We start from the raw sequence: 24,177 nt of genomic DNA, 5'->3' as shown, positions 1-24,177 counted from the left end.
GTGTAAAGTTGGATCAGTCTAATGTACTAAATCAGGGACAAAAAAGGAACAGTACACTTAGCCACAAAATCCTCTTTGATCCGTTGATATTTCCGTTGAATTATCCTGAAAACACTAGTAGTATCAGTCTATTCGATTCTTCCAATAATTCTCCTGCATTTCCAGTGTGAACCTCATTCTGGTGACTAATACTGTATTTCTTGTTTGTCATAAAATTGTGTTGCTGCCCAGTCTTCATTCTTTATCGCTGACTTTCATCATATCGGTTTACACAAATGGCAGCGTGGGTTTGTCAATACCACAGGAATACTGACACAATATCTCTAACATGACCTTAAAAAAACAACGCATGAGGCAAAATCAGTGACTATTGGATAACGTGTTCGCAACCAGCAAAATGCTGATGTCCAGCCTGCAGGGTTGAGTGCTTAAAATAAATGTAAACTATTTGGATTGCCGAAGGGGCGGTTTTGTATTTGAAGTTCAAGTTAAGATTGAGGCTTTATACACTTCAGAACATCAGGAAAGAAGGCAGTTTTTTTAATTTTTTTATCAGCATTGTTGCCTCCCTTTTGTCTGTGAAACTGTCCTATTAGCTTTTGACAACTTCCGCAGAGGAGCGAAAAAAACACTTCCCAGACAAACACAGACTTTGTTCCTTGTTCCTAATTTACTCACAGTATCTATCACTAAAGTAGCGTCCCCTCTGGTGCAAATTTAGAGCTTTGTGAGGCATGAAATGAGGTTGGGGTTGCTATTTTGAGCGCTCGGATTTTGGGCTCAACGTGGAGAGAGCAGAGGTTAGAGCAGGTTGTGTACAGGAGAAGACGCCTTACACTGTTAGCCGCAGCTGAAGCGGGACAGCCAGAGAGACAGGACAAAACATGGGCCGCTGTGAGAGACAGGCAGTCAGGCTCCTTTTCACTAAAAGGGAAGGGGTTTTCTGACACAACCAATCTGTGTACACTGTGTCTGTTAAATATTACCTGAAAATAATGATGCCTATTAGCAATGGTATTCATTCTAGTAAGATGAGAAGCCTATTAGAACATACACTAAGTGACTGCAGTCTACCTTTTTAATGAGAATGCAACCTGCCATGAATAAACTACAGCCATGTGCAGAGTCCACACAAGTTTCCATCAACATCTGTCATTATTTGTATATCATTATGCCATAGAAAGCTTGGTGTTGTTTCATGATTTATTTATTTTTTTGCCAGAGAATGCCACAAGAAAAATGTAATTTAAGGCTTCAGGCAATAACGGAAGCTCCCAGCGCTCTACAGTTCTCCAGTAATCCACTTTTCCTTCATGACTGAAGTGGAATCTCTATGGCTGTGCTACTCTGTCGATTTTTGGAAAACAAAACTAGGTTCCATCTAAGATTGTATAAATAAAGATGTGCAGTTGATGGTCTTGTGGTTAAGGCAGCTGCACATACTGTATGCTGGAAGACTGTTCTGTCCTCAGCATAGTAAAGGGTTCGAGTCACGACTCTGACAATTTGCTGAATATCTCTCTTGCCCTTTCATCCAGAGCTGTCCTGTTGAATAATAAAGAATATGTGCCAAAATATCCTAAAAAAACAAAACAAAACAATAGAATCTTCAAATTCTAGACTTGTCGTGATGTGATGCATATTAACCTTATGTTGCTGTCAGAGATGGTTGTACTTAAATGCAGCATCTTTACTTTTCTTGAGAACTTAATACTTTTAATCTTTTACAATTCATTTGAAAGATAAAGGAAGCACAGTGGCGCAGTGGTTAGCACTCTTGCTTCACTGCACGATGCACGACTGTGGGACGACAGAGGCTAAGATGGTAGAGCAGGTCGTATAATGATTGGAAGGTCGGGGATTCAATCCCAACCATCCGATCATGAAATGTAATGTCCTTGGTCAAGACACTTCACCCACCTTGCCTCCAGTGCCTGCGTACATTGTTGTATGAATAAGAGGGTGAATGGTTGAGTGGTTCCCTGGTGTAAAGGGCTTTGAGTGCCTAATGTAGGTGGAAAAGCCCTATATACAGATGCTCATTGTATAATTAGAATATCATAAAAAAGTACATTCACTTCTGTTATTCAACTTAAAATGTGAAACTAATATATGATGACTCATTACATGCAAAGTGAGATATGTCAAGCCTTTGTGTGTTATCATTTTGATGATTATGGCCTACAGTCCATATTTAAAATATAGATTTTTTTATTTGGGGTTTTTACAAGCTGTGAGCCATAATAATCAATATGATGACAAATAAACGCTACATATCTCACTTTGCATGTAATGAGACTATCATATAAGCTTCAAAGTTTAAGTTGAATAACAGAAGTGAATACACTTTTTCCTGATATTCTAATTTTATGACGAGCACCTGTAAGTTGAGACCATTTACCAGATCCCGAGGGTCCGTTGGCGCAGATGTGTGCAGCTGCACTTCTGTCAGTCCAGGGGAAACTGTGGCTACTCACGAGGCTCACCTCCATGTGTGGAATGAATGAAGAACACTCCACACATGGAGTGTTCTTCACTCCATGTGTGGAGTGAAGATTGTGAGTGATTGTGACGGCATCTCAAATGAATGTTTTCTGGTGCCAATTTTCATAAGGAACATTTTGAATGGTGACTATGACACTGCACATACACATAACACTGCAACAGTATAATTGTTCATAATAAGTGTAGAGACTAGAGAGCCAAAGAGGGTGAAATATAAATTACCCGGTGGTGTCCTCCTGTGTTCCTCTTGCTTTAGGCTTGCATTTTTAAAGTCTCACATGTTTTAGTGATATGCACAACACTGTGAAAAAGTTTACCCTGGAGACCTGTGATGTATTGAATGTTTGATGTGGATTGGCGATATGACAGTGGGGCATATGGGCTGTGCATGACAGGGACAGGGAATGTTATCCATGTACTGTAGAGCTTCTAACAAAGCAGTGGTATGTAATGTGTGAGATTACTAATGATACGTTTAACTCCACCACTTCTGGCCAGAAGCATTTATTGTAACTAAAAGAGTCCTATGAAATAAAGACTGCCTATTGCCTAACCCTGTTATTTTTCTTCTATCAAATCAGTCTATACCTTTGGAACAGCATGGTCTACTTTAAAGAGTCACTTTGTCATGCTGTCAGCAACATAACTCAAAAATATCAAACGATATTTTAGAGAGTAGGATTGGGCCAAGGAACAAAGAACTACTTTCGTTGAGAATCTGGCTCAACTAATACATCTTCTGAGCACTATCTTTGCCATTGAGAGATAGGCCTTCCTGCTTCAAGTAGAGAAAGTAGCAGTAAAAAGACAGCAAAAATAGATATATCAGATATTTCAAGGATTAGAGGTTTATCTCTCTGAATATTTAAGCTCTTTTGCCCTGTATTCGCAGGATACTCTCTCACAGTATAAACTAGCCTGAAGTTGCATAATCCGTGCCTATCATTGAGAACTTTTAGATCTTCACATAATGGCCCCACAGCGCCTGGTGGACTGAAATGTCTGCCAAACATCTGTACAGCTTTGATGACTAAAGAACTTTCAGTGTTTTGTTTTTCTCAGCAAAAAGCGGAGAGTTAGCCTGACGAAAGGGCAGCTTGGAGAAAACGAGGCGGCTTCAGCAGCGTGAGAAGCTTTTGCTCTCGGTTGAATATTTGATGGGGACAGTGCAAGCAAGCGTACCTTATGTAAGACTTGAGGCAGCTTTGCTACCTCCAAAACAAAATGAAACTAAATGCGTATTATTTCCGAGCCTCTTGTAATGTAAATCCGATCAGCTTACTGTAATGCCAAAACCTACTGGGCTTTGATGCCTTTCACATCCTCCTGGCTTTTATCTCCCGGTAATTAGAAGTTGTGAAGTGACGTCTCCTCCTGGTGTAATTAATCTGAGGTCTGTGGTGGTTATCGCTGTTCATCAACAGGATAACAGGAGCACACACACAGAGCAAAGTGTAAATGAGTTTGTCCATGCAATTAGAAGGCTCAACTGGACAGTTGGTTGTGCCGGCGTACAACAACACTTCAAGATAACAAGGGCGATAAATTGGAAGAATATGGTGCACAAATTGTCAAATATTGAGAGGAAGGATTGTTGCTTGAAAAATGGCATCTAATGGTTGAAAAAACTGCCAAGTGTCGCATGTCAAAAGTAAAACTGTGCAATAACGGCAAAAAGTAATCTGTATTTTTAAACCACGTGAAATCGGCTGACCTAGTTATAAAAAGCTGAGTGGAGTGACTATATCCCGGTGCCTTTTTTGCTATCCCACGTCTCAATGTCAATTTCTAGTCATTTGTATCCCAAAAATACACTTCCCGCCTTTCGCACCCTATCATCCCTGTGTTGTACTGGCCTGCCTATTGAGTAGTGCGATAGATAAAGCTAGGGTTTGTGTCAACATGACCGACAGCCGACCTTCTTTCATGCAGAGAGTACATGTTAACCCACTGGCAAATCACAAATACAGGGTTTACGATCCTGAATAATGTAGGCTCCAAGAAATGTTCATCTTTTTACTATTATTACTATTATTAACTGACAATGCAATATACTGACACTGAGGATACGCTTTTGGATAATAGTGCGGTTCTGAAAGCCTAGTTTAAAAAGCTGCTGCCACAAACATGTACGTGGAACATTGTTTGTCATGGGTTCGAGTCTTGGTCGTGACAGTTTTCTGTCTCTCATACTTTTCACCCCTTCTCACCCTCTGCTGTCCCATCCAATAAAGCCTATTAACACAAACCCATTAAAAAAAGTCACATTTCATTAGCATCTTCAGGCTCAATCACATTTTTTGTTATGTCATTCTTAAATCGAATATAGCCACATAACATAACGTAACATTTACCCCTGAGCTAGAAGATGCCTGTTTCGAGATGTTAAACGAAGATGTTGATGATGGACATTTCTATTCAGTAATGCATATATATAGCACAGCACAGCTCTCACAGGCTAACTGGGACGAAGGACACTGACAGTATCTCGATAATACACTGTACACACATTTGTAAAGGGTGACCACACAGTACAGCTGCTTGAGTGAATCACATTATCCAGAGGCCGCGAAATAATATGGTGAAGACTGATTCCCCATTCTTTGCGCATTGTTGTCTTTTGAACTGGATGCCTCGTCCTGCAGGAAAGAAACTAAAGCAAAGCTAATTTTAAAACGTTGCTATCAGGAGTTTGTGACTGCTTAATGCTTAAGTGTGTTTGGTAAGAAATAATGACTTGAGGCTTGGTTGCATTATGAGCACTGTTGAAAAATTCATATTGTTTCTCGAAGAGTGAGAGCAGCTCCCTTAGTGATTAGCCACTTTGGAACAAATCACACGGCAAATGTCACTAGCAAAAGGCACTGTAGTCATTTTATATCCAGACTGCGCCTTATGTTAATGTAAGTGACCCAGACACTTATTTACATATTTTTACCGAAAATATAAAGGGCCTAATCGGAACATTGTATCTCATGGTGGACAGCTACGGGACAATGTATTTCCTGAGCTGTAAAAGTATACCCAGGATGGCAGGAGAACGCGTAATCACCTTGTATTATTGTAATTCACTAATGGTGAACTTCAGCCATCTGCAACTAAAACACACATACTTAATTTTCTAATCATTTTTATTGTTTTCATGACCAGAGAGCAGTGAACACAATTTCCCTTTAGGATAAATCTGATAATCTCTGTCATTATGGGCACAAAGTTCAATGTCTTCTCTGTCTCCACATATGAAGGTGAAATATTTTTTTCTCATAAGGGTGTCCAAACGTGGTGACACTTTTCAAAAACATGAATATGATGTTAGGCCTAGGCCCTAATCCCTCCAAAAAGGAGGTTAGACATTTTTTTTAATTTTTTTTTCAAAAGCAGCTGTATTCGTCCCTGCTCTCCATCTAAGATTATGACATTACCAAAAGCTACAACTTAAACTCGTTATTCTGACATATTATTTAAAAATGTAGCCTTCTTGTCTTTGATTAAACCTTTCACAGCTGTTTTAAGGTTTATATTTTAGTTACATCCTGATTAAGTTACATCTTGAGTATGTTCCTCAAACCTTACTCAATAGTAGAACTAAGATGTTATTTAATATAAGGTTAGGACTACTCTATTTCCATATTGTCCTATAGGGAAATGTGTCCTCTGCATTTGAGACTTATCCCTTAGTACTGCAGCATGGGCTGCCTGTCAGGAGCAGTGGGCGACCGCAGTGTAGCGCCCGGGGGCCCATCTCCAGATTTGAGCAAGGTTCATGCAGGATTATTGTGTATGATATCATGATTCAAAATATTCTGAACGTATATTTTTTAATGACATAATAAAGACACTAATAGACAGAACAACACTTTTTGACTGTCTGAAATATCTGAGCCAAACATGTCTTTTCCTTTTTTCCTTGAGGTCATTATTTGTAATTGTGTGAAAGTATGGATCTGTCCATACTGATGAGTCTCAGTGTGTTAGTTCGTCTTGTTAGCGCCTCCTCACACACTGGCCTTCATTGATTTGCCTTCCCTTCCTCCAAAAAAGTGAGAATTAAATGTAATTTACACCCGACACTTGGTGTATTTCAGGCTCTCGCAATGGATTTAGGGGGAAACCTAGGGTATATAGATTGGCAGCAACGTACACATATTTTTCCTCTTGTGAATTATTGTGAGGTCGTCTGGCTACATACAAATCAATGTAGGTGCAATATTTATCTTGAAGTAGAAAAACAATGATTATTGTGAGATGTCTGTTTGAAGCTGTGATAAATGTATAAGGAAAAAAAATGAAATGCATTTTTTTCTGTCTTTCTTTTTTTTTTTTTTACATTTCCTGCCAAGAGTGTTTTTCTAGGAGCTGAATTTAAGTACATTTCTCCATTGTGAGATCAATAAATGCTATCTTATCTTATCTTTTAGACAGGATATTGGATATCTAATTTTGCCGTTGAGCAAACTAGTTTTTACTGAAAAAATAAATCAGGTTAGAAATTAGACATCAACAAAAAAAAGTACAGCACTCTATTATTCAGTGACTGCTAATTTAAGAGGAAATTTGTCCTTGAATGTGTTCCCATATCTATGGACCATATGTGGAGGAAAGTTGAGCAAATAATTAAACAGTATAATGTGTAGAAAAAGAGGAAAAAAGACAGAAAGAGAGGGGAGCCGAGGTTAACAAGAATAGCAAGAATATGTATTTTTTATTTGCAGTCTTCATCAGGGTATAATGTGTAGTTTGGACTCTTTTTCTGAGATGAAAGTTTACATGCATGTAAAGAGACCAAACTGGTCAAAAATCAAAATTCAAAATACTTATGCCTGGAGTCTCAGATGCGCATATACCAAGCATACAAAGTACCCTGAAGAGTAGTATAAATTCACACCATGATTCACTGCCCTTTCCAACAGCCTTCTTTGTTATTTCTCATATACTAAGCCCTATAGGTATATCAGTGCTTATAGCTACATGGGCTGTTGTCTCCTTATATTACCTCAATCCTGACCGTTGTTTTTGCTTTATTCAGTTTAAGGAGGCAGACAACCTAGTGTCACCTTATCTGGCACAGAGCTGCAGCGAAAAACTCAGTGAGCTCAGCATGTGACACTTGAGATTAATTTAGAGAGCTTTGTGTTGTCTAAAAGCCGGAGCGGTCTGCTGTGTGCTGTGTGTGTGTGTGCGGAGAGACAGAGAGGGGCTTTGGGTAAACAATGTCTGGTCTGCGTAGTCGTTCAAAGCCAGTTTATAATATGATTAATTGCGTTGTGGGGTGCAGGTGCTGTTGTAATATTAAAAATAGGCAGTAGAAATTGCATGGTTTATAAGGATGTAATAGTATAAGTTGGTTAAGTGACTTTATTGGGAAGCAGACAGCAAGCCAGCAAGAGGATAACTGAAGTCAAGCCGTCAGGATGCTGTGTTTGCTGCTGCCAGAAGAGAAAACATCACAGGGTATAAAACCTGACAGAAAAATCCACAGTCAGTGACAAACGCTCAGTATTCTAAAGGTGTTTAGTTTTGTGACAATGCACACAAAAGCAAAAGTCACAAACTGTGAAAAGTGTGTGCAGTGAATGAAGATAAAAGTCCTACCCTGTGTAAAGCACTTTAGGTGACTTGTGCCATGTGAAAAGCGTTCTACAAATAAGATTCCATTCCAAAAGGTTTGACAGTTTCAGCATGGGCCAGTTGTAACAATTAGTTAAAACTATTCTTGGACAGTAGCAGTAACGTTGTAATTACACAACTAACAATTTAAAATGAACGAGTTCCAGTGTTTGGTCCAAATGGGGGAAAATAGCAAGACTAGTACAATGTTTAAAACAATGTGGGTCAGACCTACCTTGGTTATTGCCAGACAAAATATCACAAATTATATTTAGTCTGGGGACCACCAATTCATTTTCTCGTAGGAGAGGTGTGGTTTACGATCGTCCATAGCCGTTTATTGGACGCTACGAATGTCTATCATGCGTCAGCACTTAACCATAGCCAATCATATCATCGTATCAGATGACATATGACGTACCCGCTGTAAACTTTTGAGCTAAACTATTTAGAACATGGCCTAAAACTTCATCAAAAGATGGAGTCGCTACTGTCATGTTGGATCTGTAAATAACTTTTTTTATTTTTTTTTATTTTCTATCTGTAAAAAAACTACAAGCTTCCGTATATCGAATAGCGCGTCATCGTCTTGCCGTCCCTCCTCGTTCTGTGATTCGTCCCCAAATCCATGCGAAAATATCGGCCATGGTCCCCAGACTGTCGTGCAGTTCGAAATGATTCGAGCGCACACAGCAGCCTGGGTATTCCCAGGCTAGGCCAGACCGTCTGCCTGGCACAAGGACAGCGCTACTCCAAACGCGTTATCTTGCATGTGGTGCAGCTTTTACTCTATGTGGCTGCGCCATTGGCGAGAGGGTGTCGCTTATAAAAACTGAGGCGTGGTTTATTACAAGCAGCACTGAGAGCGCTGTTCTTTATGGCAGCCTTTACATTCATTTCCTCTTTACATCTCGCTGAAATTATGAAATTACCTACAAAAGTCTGCGTGAATGTAATGGAATAAAATCACTCTATATGGCTTAATTTTTTATTTTATTTAATCTGATGCATAAATTGAAATATACATGTTGAAAGCACAGGCTCAAGGCGCTATTATAGGCCTATCATCGAAGTTGATATGAACGATCAAGCGAATGTCTGGATATGCGTGCGCACGGCACATAGGCGCACACGTCTGACGCCAAAACAGCTACAAAAGTGTTTCCTGGTGCAGTCCAGAGACAATACAAACATCCCGATCGTATCCCAGTCCACTTGTATTTCTGATCGTATCCAAAACTGCATGTTCAGTGCACACCAGAGACAGCAGTGGCCTGCTAGCTACTGTACACACACACACACACACACACACACACACATCAGCTTCTGCTCCAAAACACGTCCGAGTCAAACGTCTGCACGATGAAGTATCTACAAACTTATGAAGACTCAACAACATGATGTACTTCATACGTGATAGTATGTAAACATAGTATGTAAACAAAGCGCCTTATGACAAAAAAATGTTCAACAAAGGTACTGTGCCAAAGTAGGTGCCAGTCTGCACTCAGCCATAATTGCTTTAACGCGACTCAAACAAAAGCGGAGTCTGGTTGGAGGAAAAAAGTTGTCCTACGTAACATCGCCATTGGAGTCTGTCCTGCCCACTTATTGCGCCGGGACTGGCTCTGCAAGATCTGAAAGTGTGCCCCTGCTAAGCCCAAAAAACTACGCTATAGTCAACGTTTAGAAAGATCGGGCCCTGTGTCTTTGGGAAGGTGATTCAAATCGAAAGAAACATTAAAAATAGCTATTTGCAATCGTCAAACTCACTAATATGCAGGAAAGAGAGCTTGAAAACGTATATCGGAGTGTGGACTGGCGATTTGAGTGAAAAAGAGGGAGATGGCCTGAATACTGAATCATCAACTGTCCTGCCCTTGTAACTATATCCTCAGAGGAACCCAAATTTGTTGAATCTTTTAGAAACTAGTTCCTTTGTCATTAACATATCTGGCATGGCTTGTGCTTATCCTTACAGGACCCTTTCAAATATTAATTTAAAGAAGATCAACTGAACTTTCCCTTGTGAAGCGCACTGTTTTCCCCTCCTTTTATCACACAGAAGATTTAGTTTCACGATTCACAAAGGGTAAGCATGGGCATTGAAGTATATTGTATCTCTTTTTGCGTGATGTACTGTGTCATAGTAAACAATAAATAATAGCGCAGTAGTAGTGTCCCATGATGGCTGTCTCTGATCTCAGAGTGCTTTAAAGTCTAGAGGCGATACAGTTTGAGCTAAAAATGACGAGACGGAAGTTTAAAAAGAAATATCATATCATGTTCTATCCTCAAATGACTGTCATGAACACATTTTCCAGACCAGATTGTCAACAGCTTTTACAGACAGTAAGGGCATTTCAGGTTTCTTTCACTCACTGAGAATTAGAGCGGCTCGATATCAGAAAATAATGGAAATATTACTCAATGATTGTTTTCATTATTGCGATAACAAAAACTATTAAAAATATATTTAACAAAAACATTTTGACACAGCAAGCAATTTGATTTCCAGCAAATTGTCTCAAAACAAGATTTAAAAAAAATATCATTTTGTTTTAGGCTGTGTTACAAATATGATATGGATCTAAGTAGTATTACAGCTATATGGAAATTGTGCCACCTAATATTGGCAGGATATTGTGTGTGAAATGTCTTATCTCTAAGGATTTCTTCTCTTTTAAAATTTGAATGAATTGTGTGACAGAAGAAATGTTTTTGCCACAGAAAAGCTCTTTCATTTCAGACGGCAGAAACAAAATTGTGAAAGCTCAGAGAAAAGCCCCATAATAAGATGTTTTGCAGTCTATACATGGCGCTACAAAGCCACAAAATCTCATTGTCGCTAGTTTTTTTTGTGTGTGTTAACATAGTAAGCCAAGTTATTGTTATCACTACATTCGGTGGCGCAAAATCCATATCTTAAGAAGCCTCAATATATCACCAAAATAGTCATGAATCGCCATTTCTTCTTATATTAATGCATACTAATTGGCTGATTCCAGGCAATGTTTTCTTTCTTTAGATGGTCTAATTTCCTGGAAGTGCCACAAAAGTCAAACCATTATCTCTTATCTATCTTTGCTAACAGGCAAACAGAAAACAACTAGCAGCAGTAAAATCTAATACTTCTGATTTTGAACTCAGAAATGTAATAAGTTCTTATTGCACTCCCCAAATATTAACTGTCTTTTAAGATTCTTTACACCCCAATTTGAGGACTTAATTTGTAGTTTGGTTTGTGTGACGTGGAGTGGGAGATAGTCATGATATCCCAGGGTGATATCTTCCCTGCAGATGTCACTATAAGTCAGTATTATAACCCCTGCCCCAGCTTTAACGAGTTAAGGCGGGTCGGGATACCAGCCAATTATGGGAGTGGTGGGAGAGGATGCGAGCCGACAGTCAATGGGGACCACAGAGAGATCCAGGAACCTCAGCCCGCTCCAGGGAAGTGACTGGTCCACATCCCGCAGCAACCTCGGCGCACAGGCTTTCAGGAAGCTCCTAACGCTGATGAGCTCGGTCAACACTTTGGGCCCAAGTGCTATTGTTAGACTGAAAGAACTGATACAACTGAGATATTCAATAACTGTCGTGAATAATGTCACACAGTACGTTCTATTGAATGTAAACAAAACTAATAAGCACTTAACTCGCAAGTACTTTAGCAGTTACCTATAGTTACGATGTCTGTGTAGCCTCTCAGTCGTACAGGTGTTGTCAATCTTCAGTGAAGGTTCTTGAGTCATCTTCTGTACTTGGTAGTTGAAGTGTTGAACGATTCACCTCTCATCCAAAAGGCTTCGTCAGCGCACTAAGGTTTAGCTCAGCCCATAACCATATATAGACCACAGGTACTTATAGACCTCTTACAGCCCATATCTCGGGGGCTCTGTCATGTTAATGAGACTGAAACTGAGCCCAGGACAGATCAAGAGGCAGGTAATTAGCAGTGATCAGCGGAGATATTGGTCGTTCAGACTGAAATTTAGGTTTCAGTTTGGTCATTAGGACACAGAATTACAAAGATTTAAATTACAAAGATGTTTACCTTCAGGGGAGAATGGCTCTTAATAGAGGGGAGGGACTAAGCCAAGCTGAACTCCTCCCTGTGGTCTATATCTGGCTGTGGGCTGAGCTAAACCTTAGTGTGCTGACGAAACCTTTTGGATGAGAAACGTTCGACACATCAACTACCAGGTACAGAAGATGACTCTTGAACCTTCATTACCCATAGTTACACATAGTTATTTAATTTTAATTTACCTGTAAATCTGAGTCAAATGGCCGACCTCAATGATGATTTTATGATAGTTTGTGGATTCTTGCAATATGGATATTGTTTTATCTAATCTTGCATTAACAATATTTTGGCGATATAAATTGCCCAGCTGTAGTGTGTATACTAAAACCATGTAGCATGTAAATAAAAACATCTTTTCAATTTCATGTCAGTTTTCATATAGAAAATAATGAGCCCCAAAGCATCTGATAGACTCTAAAATCCTTTCTTCTTGTCTGAATTGCTGCCAATTAACCTAATTAGTTGAAATATTCTCACTTCAGCTCCAGAGTGCTTTGTTCCGGCTTTCTTGAAGCGTTGCTGTCTGTCCTCAAATGAAAAAGTATTTTTTATTCATAGAAAACTTTGCTTCCGCATCTGACCTGGAGTAACGGTCAGTCATCCTAGACTTTGTGGACTGGTGTGAGCGCAACCACCTGTGCTTGAACATCAGTAAGACGAAGGAGATGGTGATCGACTTCACAAGGAAGCCACTACCGCACACACCGCTGAACATCCAGGGGGAGGACATTGAGGAGGTGGTCAGTTTCAAGCACCTGGGTGTTCACCTCAACAATAAACTGGACTGGTCCCACAACACCAACTCCCTGTACAAGAAGGGCCAAAGTCGCCTCCACCTTCTGAGGAGACTGAGGTCCTTCGGAGTGAGCAGGCCTCTGCTCAGGACTTTTTATGACTCTGTGGTAGCCTCTGCTCTCCACTACCACTACTGGTCATACCGCCTTTGCTATGCCCAATCCCATCAGACCTTGGAAGCTAAGCAGGGAAGGGCCTGGTCGGTACTTGGATGGGAGACCGTTTAGTAACACCAGGAAGCCTAGCGAATGTAGTGAGTGAGTGAGTGGTTGGTGGTGGTCGGAGGGGCCGATGGCGCAGACTGGTTGCCTCACTTCCGTCTGTCTACCCCAGGGCAGCTGTGGCTACAATAGTAGCTTACCACCACTGGGTATGGAGTGAACGAATAGTGCAATGTAAAGCGTCTTTGAGTGTCCAGAAAAGCGCTATATAAAACCAATGCATTATTATTATTATTACTACGCTGCCGTGTGCTGGGCCCAGAGCAGCACAGAGCGGGACAAGAACAGACTGAACAAGCTGGTCAGGAGGGCCAGCTCCGTCCTGGGCTGCCCCCTGGACTCTGTGGAGGAGGTGAGGGACAGGAGGGTGTTAGCCAAGCTCACCTCCATCATGGACAACACCTCCCACCCACTGCACGGGACTGTAGAAGAGCTGTGCAGCTCTCTCAGTGGCAGACTGAGACACCCTCAGTGCAGGACGGAGCGCTACCGCAAAGCCTTCATCCCCACTGCTGTCAGACTGTACAATAAGACTGTAAAGTAACATGTGCAATAATCTCTATATCAGCTGCACTTTATTAACTCTGAGTGATCTTCTTGAACGCCGACTGTAACAAGTGAATTTCTCCTTTGTGAGATCAATAAAGGATTATCTTATCTTATCTTATCTTATCTTATCTTATCTTATCTTATCTTATCTTATCTTATCTTATCTTATCTTATCTTATCTTATCTTATCTTATATCGTTGATAAACATAATATTTCTGTGGAGCTTGCAATCCATTCTTTTCTTTTTCAGTACACTTAACTTTTAAGAACTGGGCTGTTTATTTGGTTTGTACAGCTGAAAAGTAATGTGTTTACAATTGAACAAGCACGGTTTTGTATGTTTAAAGCCAGAGCAGATGCACCACATTAGCGTAATTATGTGGAAGACTGTTCACAGGTCATTGTTGTAATAGCTGCAGCAATTATGTTTATTTTCCTAGTACTTATTTTGTGTATGCCTGAACCAAGCAATTTACTGGGAAATTAGCATTTTAAGCAGGGTCTTTTTTGCCATTTCTTATGTGGATTTTGCTTCTACTTCCACTTCTATTAACAAACACTCGCATGTAAAAGCTTTGGTAAATGGTCCTTTTCTCGCTGCTCTCCTGTCACCTCCTCGTAAGTGGCTCTCCTGTGAAGCCTATAACAACAGCGGTGTGCATTTTCAGGTTCAGAAACGCTGGGACATCAAGTTCTATTTTAGTCCATGTGACTGCTCACTAGTTGCCGCCCTGCTCAAACCGTTTGAGGTTGGACCCGGGGAGCGGACATGTGTGGGTTCTAGAGAGAGAGAGAGACAGAAAGAAAGAGATTGAATTTTGCACTACTGACAGCTCGTGCACGCACCTGCTAGTGGCCTTTTGAAGGGTCTCCAAGCACCTGCTGCTGCGGGGCTGGTGATGATAGGGGTCCACGTGATCACAGAAGCCTTGATGGGTGTTGAAAGCAAACAGGCTCAACTCTCTGCATCCAAGCGTGTTGGGATAAATTACAACCGCAGCTTTACTTCAGTAGCTGTGACATATCAACAGAATTGTCTTGCTTACTGTACAGTTCCCCTTTGTAATAAAACAACAATAAGATGATCAGAGTTATGTGGATTGTGGGGCACTATACGTTTGTGAATCATATAGGCCTACCCTTGACTTGCTTTGAGAGTATCCATCCACCATCAAGAGGATATTTGCATATTTGCAATTTGTTATTATGCAATGTAACATGTCTATCAATGTACAAGGTCTTATATTTTTTCTTTTCTATGTATTTACCCTTTTAGTCCCCCACCCCTCTCCCCCCATGTGTTTTGGTGTTTTGACCTATTCGTTGCTCATAAATAATTCACTGCAAAAAGGCTGGAGTCCCAAGCCCAATTTTTGTCAGTCAGCCAGCAGCGATTATGTACAAGTAAGAAGCGAGATCTCTGCATAATTGAGGTGTAGAGTCTCAGGTGTATTATTTTACCATTCGTGGCTCTCGTTTGGAGCGCAGGATGTTCCCCCTTTCTGTCACCAGTCTCCATGGCACCGTCTGAAACCAAGATGAGTCCAAGATTCCTTTAAAAAGTCCCATGTTACCAGACAGCTGCAAACGCACAAGTCTACGTGAGAAGAGGCCACAAGAATTATTCATTACAGGCATGTTTTATACAAAGGACATGACTGATCCTAGAGGACTCATATTCATTGAGCTTATGTTATAATGTTGGGTCCTCATCATAAACATGCCCTGTATATTCTTCCTCAAAACACTCTATTCCACGTGTTCTTAAAGTCCAGACACTTCTCTTTCTAACTACTTAAATAGCTCACTCTACAAAGCAGGCAAAAAGCTACTCATTGTTGTTTTAAGCCTTTTATTGTTACCCTGCGTTCTCTACCCTTTGTGCCAGAAGACACTTTATTTAAGGAGAAAGTCTTTTTTTTTACCCCAATACCAGTTTTAAGGGCCTGCAATCAGGACTTAAACATTGCCTTTTCTTTCTTCAAGTATCACTTTAAGCCTTTTTTCTTCTTTCGTTTTTACTTTCTTCTGCTTGAGGGATCAATAGAACTACATCAAATTTCAGTGGTGCCTTGTTGAAATTCAAACTTAGCTCTCATTTGCACTGTATGTTAATTATCCCGCGGCTAAAAGCTTGAGTTCACCTGCATTGCACCAGTTCATCTGAAAATACATTCTACTCAACATAACCTTTTTGTAGACATAAAATGCATAACCCTAAAGTTGCTTTTCTTTAAATATATTTAACACTACAAATTTAACACTTAAAATAAAACAAAATAGCCTTTATTCATATTATATATTATTATAAAGTGTCAATGTGGCAGGCAGAGTAAATGTCTTTCAAAAGAACATGTTGAGCTTGAAGGATTTTCTAACTGTAAAGTTAAAGTCATCGCCTGTCACGCACCTTACATGCGACTTTGTTTCTTAGACTGCAGTGATGGTTGTGTTTAACATTTGTTGAACCTTTAAGTAAAATTTGAAGTAAACAGGATCAACCTATGTGATCACATTGCCCCCTACTGGCCAAACCCAGACACCACATCTATCCACATACAGTTAATGGGTTGAAATTTTTAAGTTTAGTACAAATTATGCAATAATCAACTATTTTTAGATGTGTCCTTCATTCCTGCCCGTGGATTGCCCCGCGAGCTTATTATCTATTCATAAGATCTGGCGCTTGTCTGAAATTAAATTATGTAAAAGAGTTTAAGATGGATAGATTCTCTTTCTGAATCTGCACTCTCACTCAGGTCTCAGGCAATTTGACTATCAACTATCGCGATAATTATATCAGTGGGGAGCAATTTGAATAAGGTTAGGAACAGCGGCTTCCGAATAATAGCCAGTCTAGACCAAGATGCTGGTCGATGCGATTTTACAAAAGGTCTCATGACTGACATTTAACGAGCGCATTTAGCAGCAAGAAGCAGGTGCAAATGAAACCTAAGGGCTTGAAAATCTATCCTAAAAACAAAAGCGTAATGCAGATACTGGCCAACAGGGGGAGGCAGAGCATTCAATTTACAGTCAAGTGTCAGGTTAATGCCTGGAGGAGCAACATCTCTAATAAGCATAGCCTTTATCATCAAAAGGTAATTTTAGTCTGAACACTGCATTCTCCGGGTAGGATCACAACATCCCCGAGCTATGTTTCCTTTTTGTGTAGTTGTGCCAAATAAAGCCGAGATGATTCCTTACTTTAATCCAAGGATTTCGTTCAGCCACAGCTTTTATATGAAACTTTTATGGCAGGCATCGTATGACAACGTGAGGCAGTGTAGTGGCCTCTTGGGGTGTAAATGTAATACAGACATGTAATTAAGCTGTTCACATGAGAATAATGTCATTATGAAGTCTATTATCACAAGATATAACATTACAGTTCCCTCAGCAACGTGGATGTAATTAAAGGGGGTCCCGACTTTGCTCATGTTTCAGCGGACTACACTGAGCATAAGGAGTTTGTTTGTTTTTTGTTTGCAATTGTGAGCTTGACCATTTATAACCTTTATGATGATGATTATGATGATGATATTGACACCAATATGGGCCTACTTCAGATGATTTCCCCCTGCACTTCCATTTATACTTGGTAAACGGCCAATGATGATAGCCTTATTAGATTTTCTCCCCCCCAAAAAATCACAGTAAAGGCATTATGTAACTGAGTAAGATGAGCTACAGCAGAGCTCAGGAAAATCATCAGACACCTCCATCCAGAAAAGTGCAGTTCTAGGAAAAGCAAAGATACTGCTCAGGGCTAAGCCAGAAGTAAAATAAGGCTAAACCAAGACTGAAGCAGTTCTATGGAACTTTCTAAATTAAATTAATAGTAGAACTGGACCAAACCCCAACATGTGACACATTGGTACCACCCAAGATGGCAAAAGCCTTGAGAACTACATGTGGTGCCCATAATACCACCATAGAGTCATTTTACTATCACCTGTTTGCAAGAGAGGAGCAAAAACTGTGTCTTGGCTGTCAATGGCTACAACGGGTTAAACTGGTCACACACACAGACAGGGCATGTGTACAGGCAGCAAAACAACCTTATAATGCAACCAGAATGAAAATTGTTTTGGCAACTGTGGTCTGGCTCTCCCCTGCCTCCTGGAGAGAGCCGCTGGGCCCATTAATCCAATAAAGTGCTGCCTGGTGCAGTACCTTGACAGCCACTTGCCTCTGCAGATGAACTATATATGCTGGGGGTCGAGATGTATAGTGGCTCGAGAAGAGGGAAAATTAATTTGACTTGACCTTTGCATTCTCCAGACAATTAGGACTGTACATTCAACTGTAATGTCTCACGACCGGAGAGTTGAGATAAAGTACCTGCCTCCGCACTGTTTAGCCATAAGAGGTTTAAGTTTACAACCTCACGACGAAGTAGGATGTGACCTATAGATGGTATCATGGTGGCTGAGATGCCCCAGACTTAATTAAAACACATATTTATCCAGTCTGCAAGTGCTCCTCACAATATTGAATGAAAAAAACACTGCCACCATAAATATTCATAGCAGCATTAAAACTAATTGGGTGTTTATTGGGCAAATGTAAAACAAGCAAATCCCCAGAGGAGCTGAGTAACATAACAAACATAAGTAGACTTTGCTCTTTGAGAACTACAAGAGCAAGAACAATGTGCTTGACCTCTAAAATCTTATCCAGTGGATTTTAGACATAGAGTTGTGGCCTGTGTTTCACATAGACAACATACTGTATGTTTAAAACATACATTTCAACTGCAGTTTAGCCTTATTATAGCATACACTATCAAAATACAGTTTTTCCTCATATCATAGTTCTGCCTTTTTACGCATTGATCATATGGCTAGTTATCCAAAATTGTAGAAGCAATTTATTATCAGTCACTTTCTGACTTAGGCTGAAAATGGCCCCTTTGTGAGTAAGAGTCACGGTCCTATTGCATTAAAAATGTTGTCATCCATCATTTTTAAATGACTCATATTTGAGATATTAGTATTGTGTGTATTGCTGGCTGATAGGCTACTGAGCTCTCCTGAGAACCTATACAAGCAATATTGAGGGGAAAAGAAAGAAAAAATGTTTTGTTAACCGTTAATCCTTTTATTATTTTTAATAAACAGTCAAATCTTACAAATGAATCAGTATGTGAACACTGAGAGATGAAACCCACACTCACTCCACTGCAGACTTAAACAGTAGTTGTTATTTGTGTTTGATGAGAAATTGATTTGTCTTAAATGAAGATTAGCAGTGGACCGTAAATGCCAATAACAAATCTGTTTTGGCAAAGAGGCGTCAACACCAGCCCCGACGGCCCGTGCCAAACAGCAGCTGTACACAAATTAGTCTCGCCATTTTTACTCTCGGCGACACCATTGGTTTGTTTCGATCAGGCAAACAAGGAATCATTCATAGTCGTTCTCACACAGCTTTTAGCTTCAAAGTCAATCACTTTCTGCCATCGTTGGTTTTCTGATTTGCAGCTGAAGCACTTATATGCATAATCAATAACATTGATTTTCAGACCATCTAATTCTCCTCATCTCGCTTCAGAGACTACACTAGCAAACAGCTTGTGCATTTATGTCATCTCAAGAATCCCTCAAGATGCAGAAGGATTACATATTCAGAGGCATAACATACAATGGCTCATGTGCATGTTGTGGTCACTGTATAACCTGAGGATCAGTGTGTCCTTGGGCAAGATCCCACACACACACACCTATGCCTATGGACTTATAGATCTTACTAGATAAATTGCATTGTCACAGTAATACAATTGAAACTTTCCAAATAAATAGAATGAGATATAAAAGACCGCATGCTATGTGAATGCAGCGTGGTCGGTGGTGGTCAAATGATCTGATGCCGGAGATTGGCAGGGTACATTTTGTTACTTGCACCTATGTAGCACACGACCACTGGGTATAGGGGGTAAAGGAACAATGAATACAGAGTAGGTTGTGGAGCTTGTACAGCACAATAGAATACAATATTAAATCTGTATCCAAATCTGAAGGGTGAAATAAGGTCCATGTCATTTTTTTTTATTTTTTTATTATCAAGAAGAGACATCAACATACTCGCTGTGGTGGTCCCGGTCTTGGATCATTAAAACAGGAAGTGCATCCAGTGAAAATATCTGATGATGAAAATGGCAGACAGAAAGAAAAAGCTGGTCATAGTTATTGAATATTTGCTCCAGACCTATTTTTAGCACCACATGGAAGATTTTCTGTGTGGAGCTTCGTCACGCTTTACTGTACTTATCTCATATCCTGAACCACTTTCCATCCCTCAGTATATACATGCAAAGGTACGCAGAATCCCCGGGCGACTTGTTTCCTCCATGCGCGCGCACACATTTATACCTTTTTGTACAGTTTGTGTGAACGCATTTAAGAGCGAGACGCTGTAGTGGCGGCTTTTGAATGCGTAAGAGTTTGATCCTCCCGCGGATGAAAGTCGATGAGTCACTAACTGGGTGTTTAATGATTTCATCCATTGCACCTATTTCCACCTCCTTCTATCTATAAAGGCTTGTGTTCTGACTAACCACAACATGGTTTTTCCTCAAGCCATCTGGCAGCTGCACAGCCTTGCAGACTCCCATAAACATGGCATGGACTTTTTTTCTCCCCATCTTCACAAACAATAACATAATTCATATTTGACAGGTTGGTAATGGGTATCCATCAAGCACCTTGGGCATGCTCGTTTAGTGAGTTCTTGCACTTCATCAGTTATATCCGCTGTTCCTGACAAAGAGTAAAAGACCCAGTGGATTTTGTTATAGAGGAGGATGCCAGAATAGGTCCAGGGCTGTAAGTGTTTTAGAGCTTTCTGTCCTAGTTATCCAGGGCTGGGGATTCCAGAGTGTGAGTCTCTAGGCAGTAAATTATTCACTATTGCTTCCTCCAAGCACTGTGCAACTTAACACATGCATGTAAGACTGTCATGACATGTCAGTCTCTAAGGAATGGTCAGATTTATACTGAACAGTCCCAAATTACATTGGCCTTACATTGGCAAAAATACACTGTCAAGAAACATTTTTGCTGGCCGGCTGCAACAGAGGACCATTCAGTGAAAGGTGTGGCATGAAGTGCAGTGGCACAACTTCCATCCACTCATTTACCACTTTGGGCTCAACTCTAAACTCCTCATATCACTAAAGAAAACTCAGTCATCATTTGTGTACAGGATCTTTTCATTTTGGGCAAAAGCAGGAAGTAGAAAATGGACCAGAGCTTTGCTCAGCCACAACAATGAGCACAAAACTGCAGACCATGCCAGAAATGGATGGATGGATTGATTGATGGATAGATGATGTTGCTGTATAATATAAATTTGCAAGAACACCAAGTATTTTTTGAGTACATCACTGGGGAACCAAGATTTTTATATATATCTTTAACCCCTTGTTGGAAAAGGAGAGGGCTGGCTGTGCTCCAAGATCCAGTCTGTATCCATGAGTCCCATGGGCTCAATGCTTTAGAATTAGTCTCTGCCCATGTATGTTTGCTTTCAAGTGAGTTTATATTCCAGTCAAAGATGCAGAAGGCCTTTTGAGTGTCAGTAAACTACAAAAGAGAGATTACATGTAGTCCTCCAGGCAAAGGCTCATTTACGAGCACTCTGTTCTTCTAATGTCCCATAATGAAATATTTTACATCTTGAATAATTTACTCCCCGAAACATCTCTTTAAATTCTTGCTAAGCATATTGTATGTTTCTAAAGGCATCTTTCTCTTTACGTCAAGTACAAATTCATTTTCCCCTCACATATTTGCTTTGATTTTCTTTATCTGAGGCCTTTTTGGTCTGATGCCTCCAATTTGTTTGTGTGTCTGTCATTGTTACACTGCGGCTCACTGTGTATACACAAGAGGATTCAGATAATGCAGACATCTTCAACCAGTAGCTCTCCGGCCCTTCCTAGATAGCTCGCCAAACACTTTGAACTACATTTAATACTAAATAATAATAATAATAATAATAATGATAATGATAATGATAATGATAATGATAGTGATAGTGATAGTGATAATGATAATGATAATGATAATAATAATAATAATAATAATAATAATAATAATAATAATAATAATAATAATAATAATGGCTTACACTTGTATTTTGCTTTACAAGCCTGTATTACCAAGTTTCTCAAAGCGCTACACTGAAGTATTTTCTATACGGCTGATGACTCATATTTTCTTTTTATGCTGAACATGCTGCACACAATCTGCAAGTATTTGGGTCAATATCGTTAGCATAAAGACATAACTCAAGTCTGTTTTCTTTAAAACATCATATTGGCTACTAATTTCCCATGGTGAACTTTACCTAAGGTGCATATTAAGCTACATGAGTGTCTTTGAAGCATAAGTAGCTCTCTGACGTTTTTGTTGCATAATAGCTCGCCATGGAGATCTTTACAGCAACTTAGTCTGGAGTTTGTATGTCCTTACATGACCTTTCAAAGTTCTACAAAGTAACTTATGCACACCACAAAGGATCTTGGTTTATTACTTTAGGAATGATCCAGCAGGCTGTAAGGATTAGCCTAATTACAAAAACGCAGTGTTAACCTAATCTTTTGATGTTGCCTAGTTTTACACCATTGGTTTTAGTCATCTCACTGCAGCTATTAGTTGACTTTGTATCTGGTTAAACCATAAACTGGATTGAACATCAGCACTATGTCCCGTTGCAATAAAGCCGTGTCTTCAGCCGAACACTATTATTCGACAGTGGGCGCAGCAATGGCATAATCTGGGAAATTGGGATAATTAGCACAGTGTGCTGTGCAAGTTAAGTGTGCCGCGTGTTAATGAAGTCTCCACGTGGAGTCCCCAGATTAAAGCCAGACAAAACGGGTGTCATTATGATTTAATCCATCAGAAAATCACTACAATTAGTGTTTATGCGTTTTACGGTCGTTCCCAGATCCTTACCACAGTTTATCTGTCAGTAAATTGCCCTTTAGGCCAGAAGAACAACGGGCTGGTCAGACGCCCGGGGGCTGGGGGACCAGGTTTATGGGCCCATCGTGTGGAGGAGGACGTGAAAGTGTTGCTGATGATGATTGTGTGTGACGTTGTCTAACTGCAGCTATTACCAAACTGTACGTGAGGAGAGACCAGGACGCACTCCATACGGCAGTTTTGGGGAGGGAGTGCGCGCGTGGAGGCAGCAGTCAGGGGGTGGGGGGATACGCCAGGACAGGAGAGAAAGAAAGATCCTGAGCAGAGTTGGATGGGGGCTTGGGGGACAGAGTAGAGCGGTGTCACAGTCGCTCTAAAGCATCGGGGGGAAATAAAGGGGGTCCCGTACCAGCGGCGTATGCACCAAACCGGCTTTAGGGATGTAGTCGACGCGGATTCGAGCTCAGCCCGTCGAGCTCATCACCATGAAGAAGCACTCCGCAAGGGTCGCCCCGCTGTCCGCCTGCAACAGTCCGGTGCTCACCCTCACCAAAGTGAAAGGTAAGGATACTCGATCGATTCGTCATTCCATCACATATATGCTGCCAAAGCACATGGCGGTTCTGGCGCTTAGTATTTGAGTCATTTGCGCATAAAATTAAGACATCTTTCTGCCTTAATCAACTGAGACGTGGAGAAACTTTTCACAGCTTATCATGTCTCCTGGGGTGATCAATATGGCGCATAACTTTTGTGTGCTGGTGGACAAAGACTAAAATACTGCATTGCTTCTTCTTTGCATAGTAATTGTGTCGTGTAATTTCGAGGCACTATAGCCTCAATCTTCAAACATGCACATTACTGCCGTCTTGACGCATTGATTTTAGCATAAAGTGTCCTGTGCGTCTTGGCACTAAATTCACAGCTCCAATGTGAGCATCTCAACTTGTTATTGCTGCAGGGATTCCCCCACACCATCTCATTCCCAGCAGTGCACTGATGACAACAACTAGCCTACATCGGGGACATGAACCTAAGCATGTTTCAAGCCCCCCTTTTTTTATACGCGCTGCTCATCCTGTGACTGATCTTCACTTCGCTTCAGTGGTTTTATGATTGGGGATTCATTGCTCTATTTCATGTCCAAGGATGCAATTAAGTGTCCTGACACCCCCTGACACGCTATCAACATAGGGCAAGTGAAGTGAATTTCTGTCCTGCGTCTGACATTTCATCAGTCAGGGGGGAGCTGAGGGCTGCTGTCCCATACAGGTATAGCCACTTTCCCTGCCTCGGTGCCTATTGTGCATTTGGGACTGATATTTTCTTCATATCATGCTATAATCCACCTATTAGCTCTGACTATTAGAGTAAGTACTGAGTAAATGCATGAGCACGCTGCAATTAGCCATATTTACGAATTAACATTAATAGAATAATTTACAATACTATGGTTATATAATGGTTCAAATTAAA

General features: G+C 40.4%; 1 protein-coding gene across 2 annotated transcripts in view; it reads left to right on the top strand.

Annotated features, from left to right (window-relative positions):
- slc35f3b (solute carrier family 35 member F3b) overlaps window positions 1-24,177 on the top strand; it is a 51,994-nt gene that overhangs the window by 11,932 nt on the left and 15,885 nt on the right. The window contains exon 1 of one of the 2 annotated variants that reach the window (XM_079560111.1): window positions 23,011-23,262. The exons of the other annotated variant lie outside the window; for it this stretch is intronic. Coding sequence (XP_079416237.1) covers window positions 23,187-23,262 — 76 coding nt within the window. The 5' untranslated portion in view covers window positions 23,011-23,186. Of the gene's footprint in view, window positions 1-23,010; window positions 23,263-24,177 lie in introns of those variants that run through there. 2 annotated transcript variants of the gene reach the window in all.

This window comes from Gobius niger (genome assembly GCF_951799975.1).
Source record: "Gobius niger genome assembly, chromosome: 7".
Lineage (NCBI taxonomy): Eukaryota > Metazoa > Chordata > Actinopteri > Gobiiformes > Gobiidae > Gobius > Gobius niger.
This window is presented reverse-complemented; position numbering and strand designations above follow the sequence as displayed.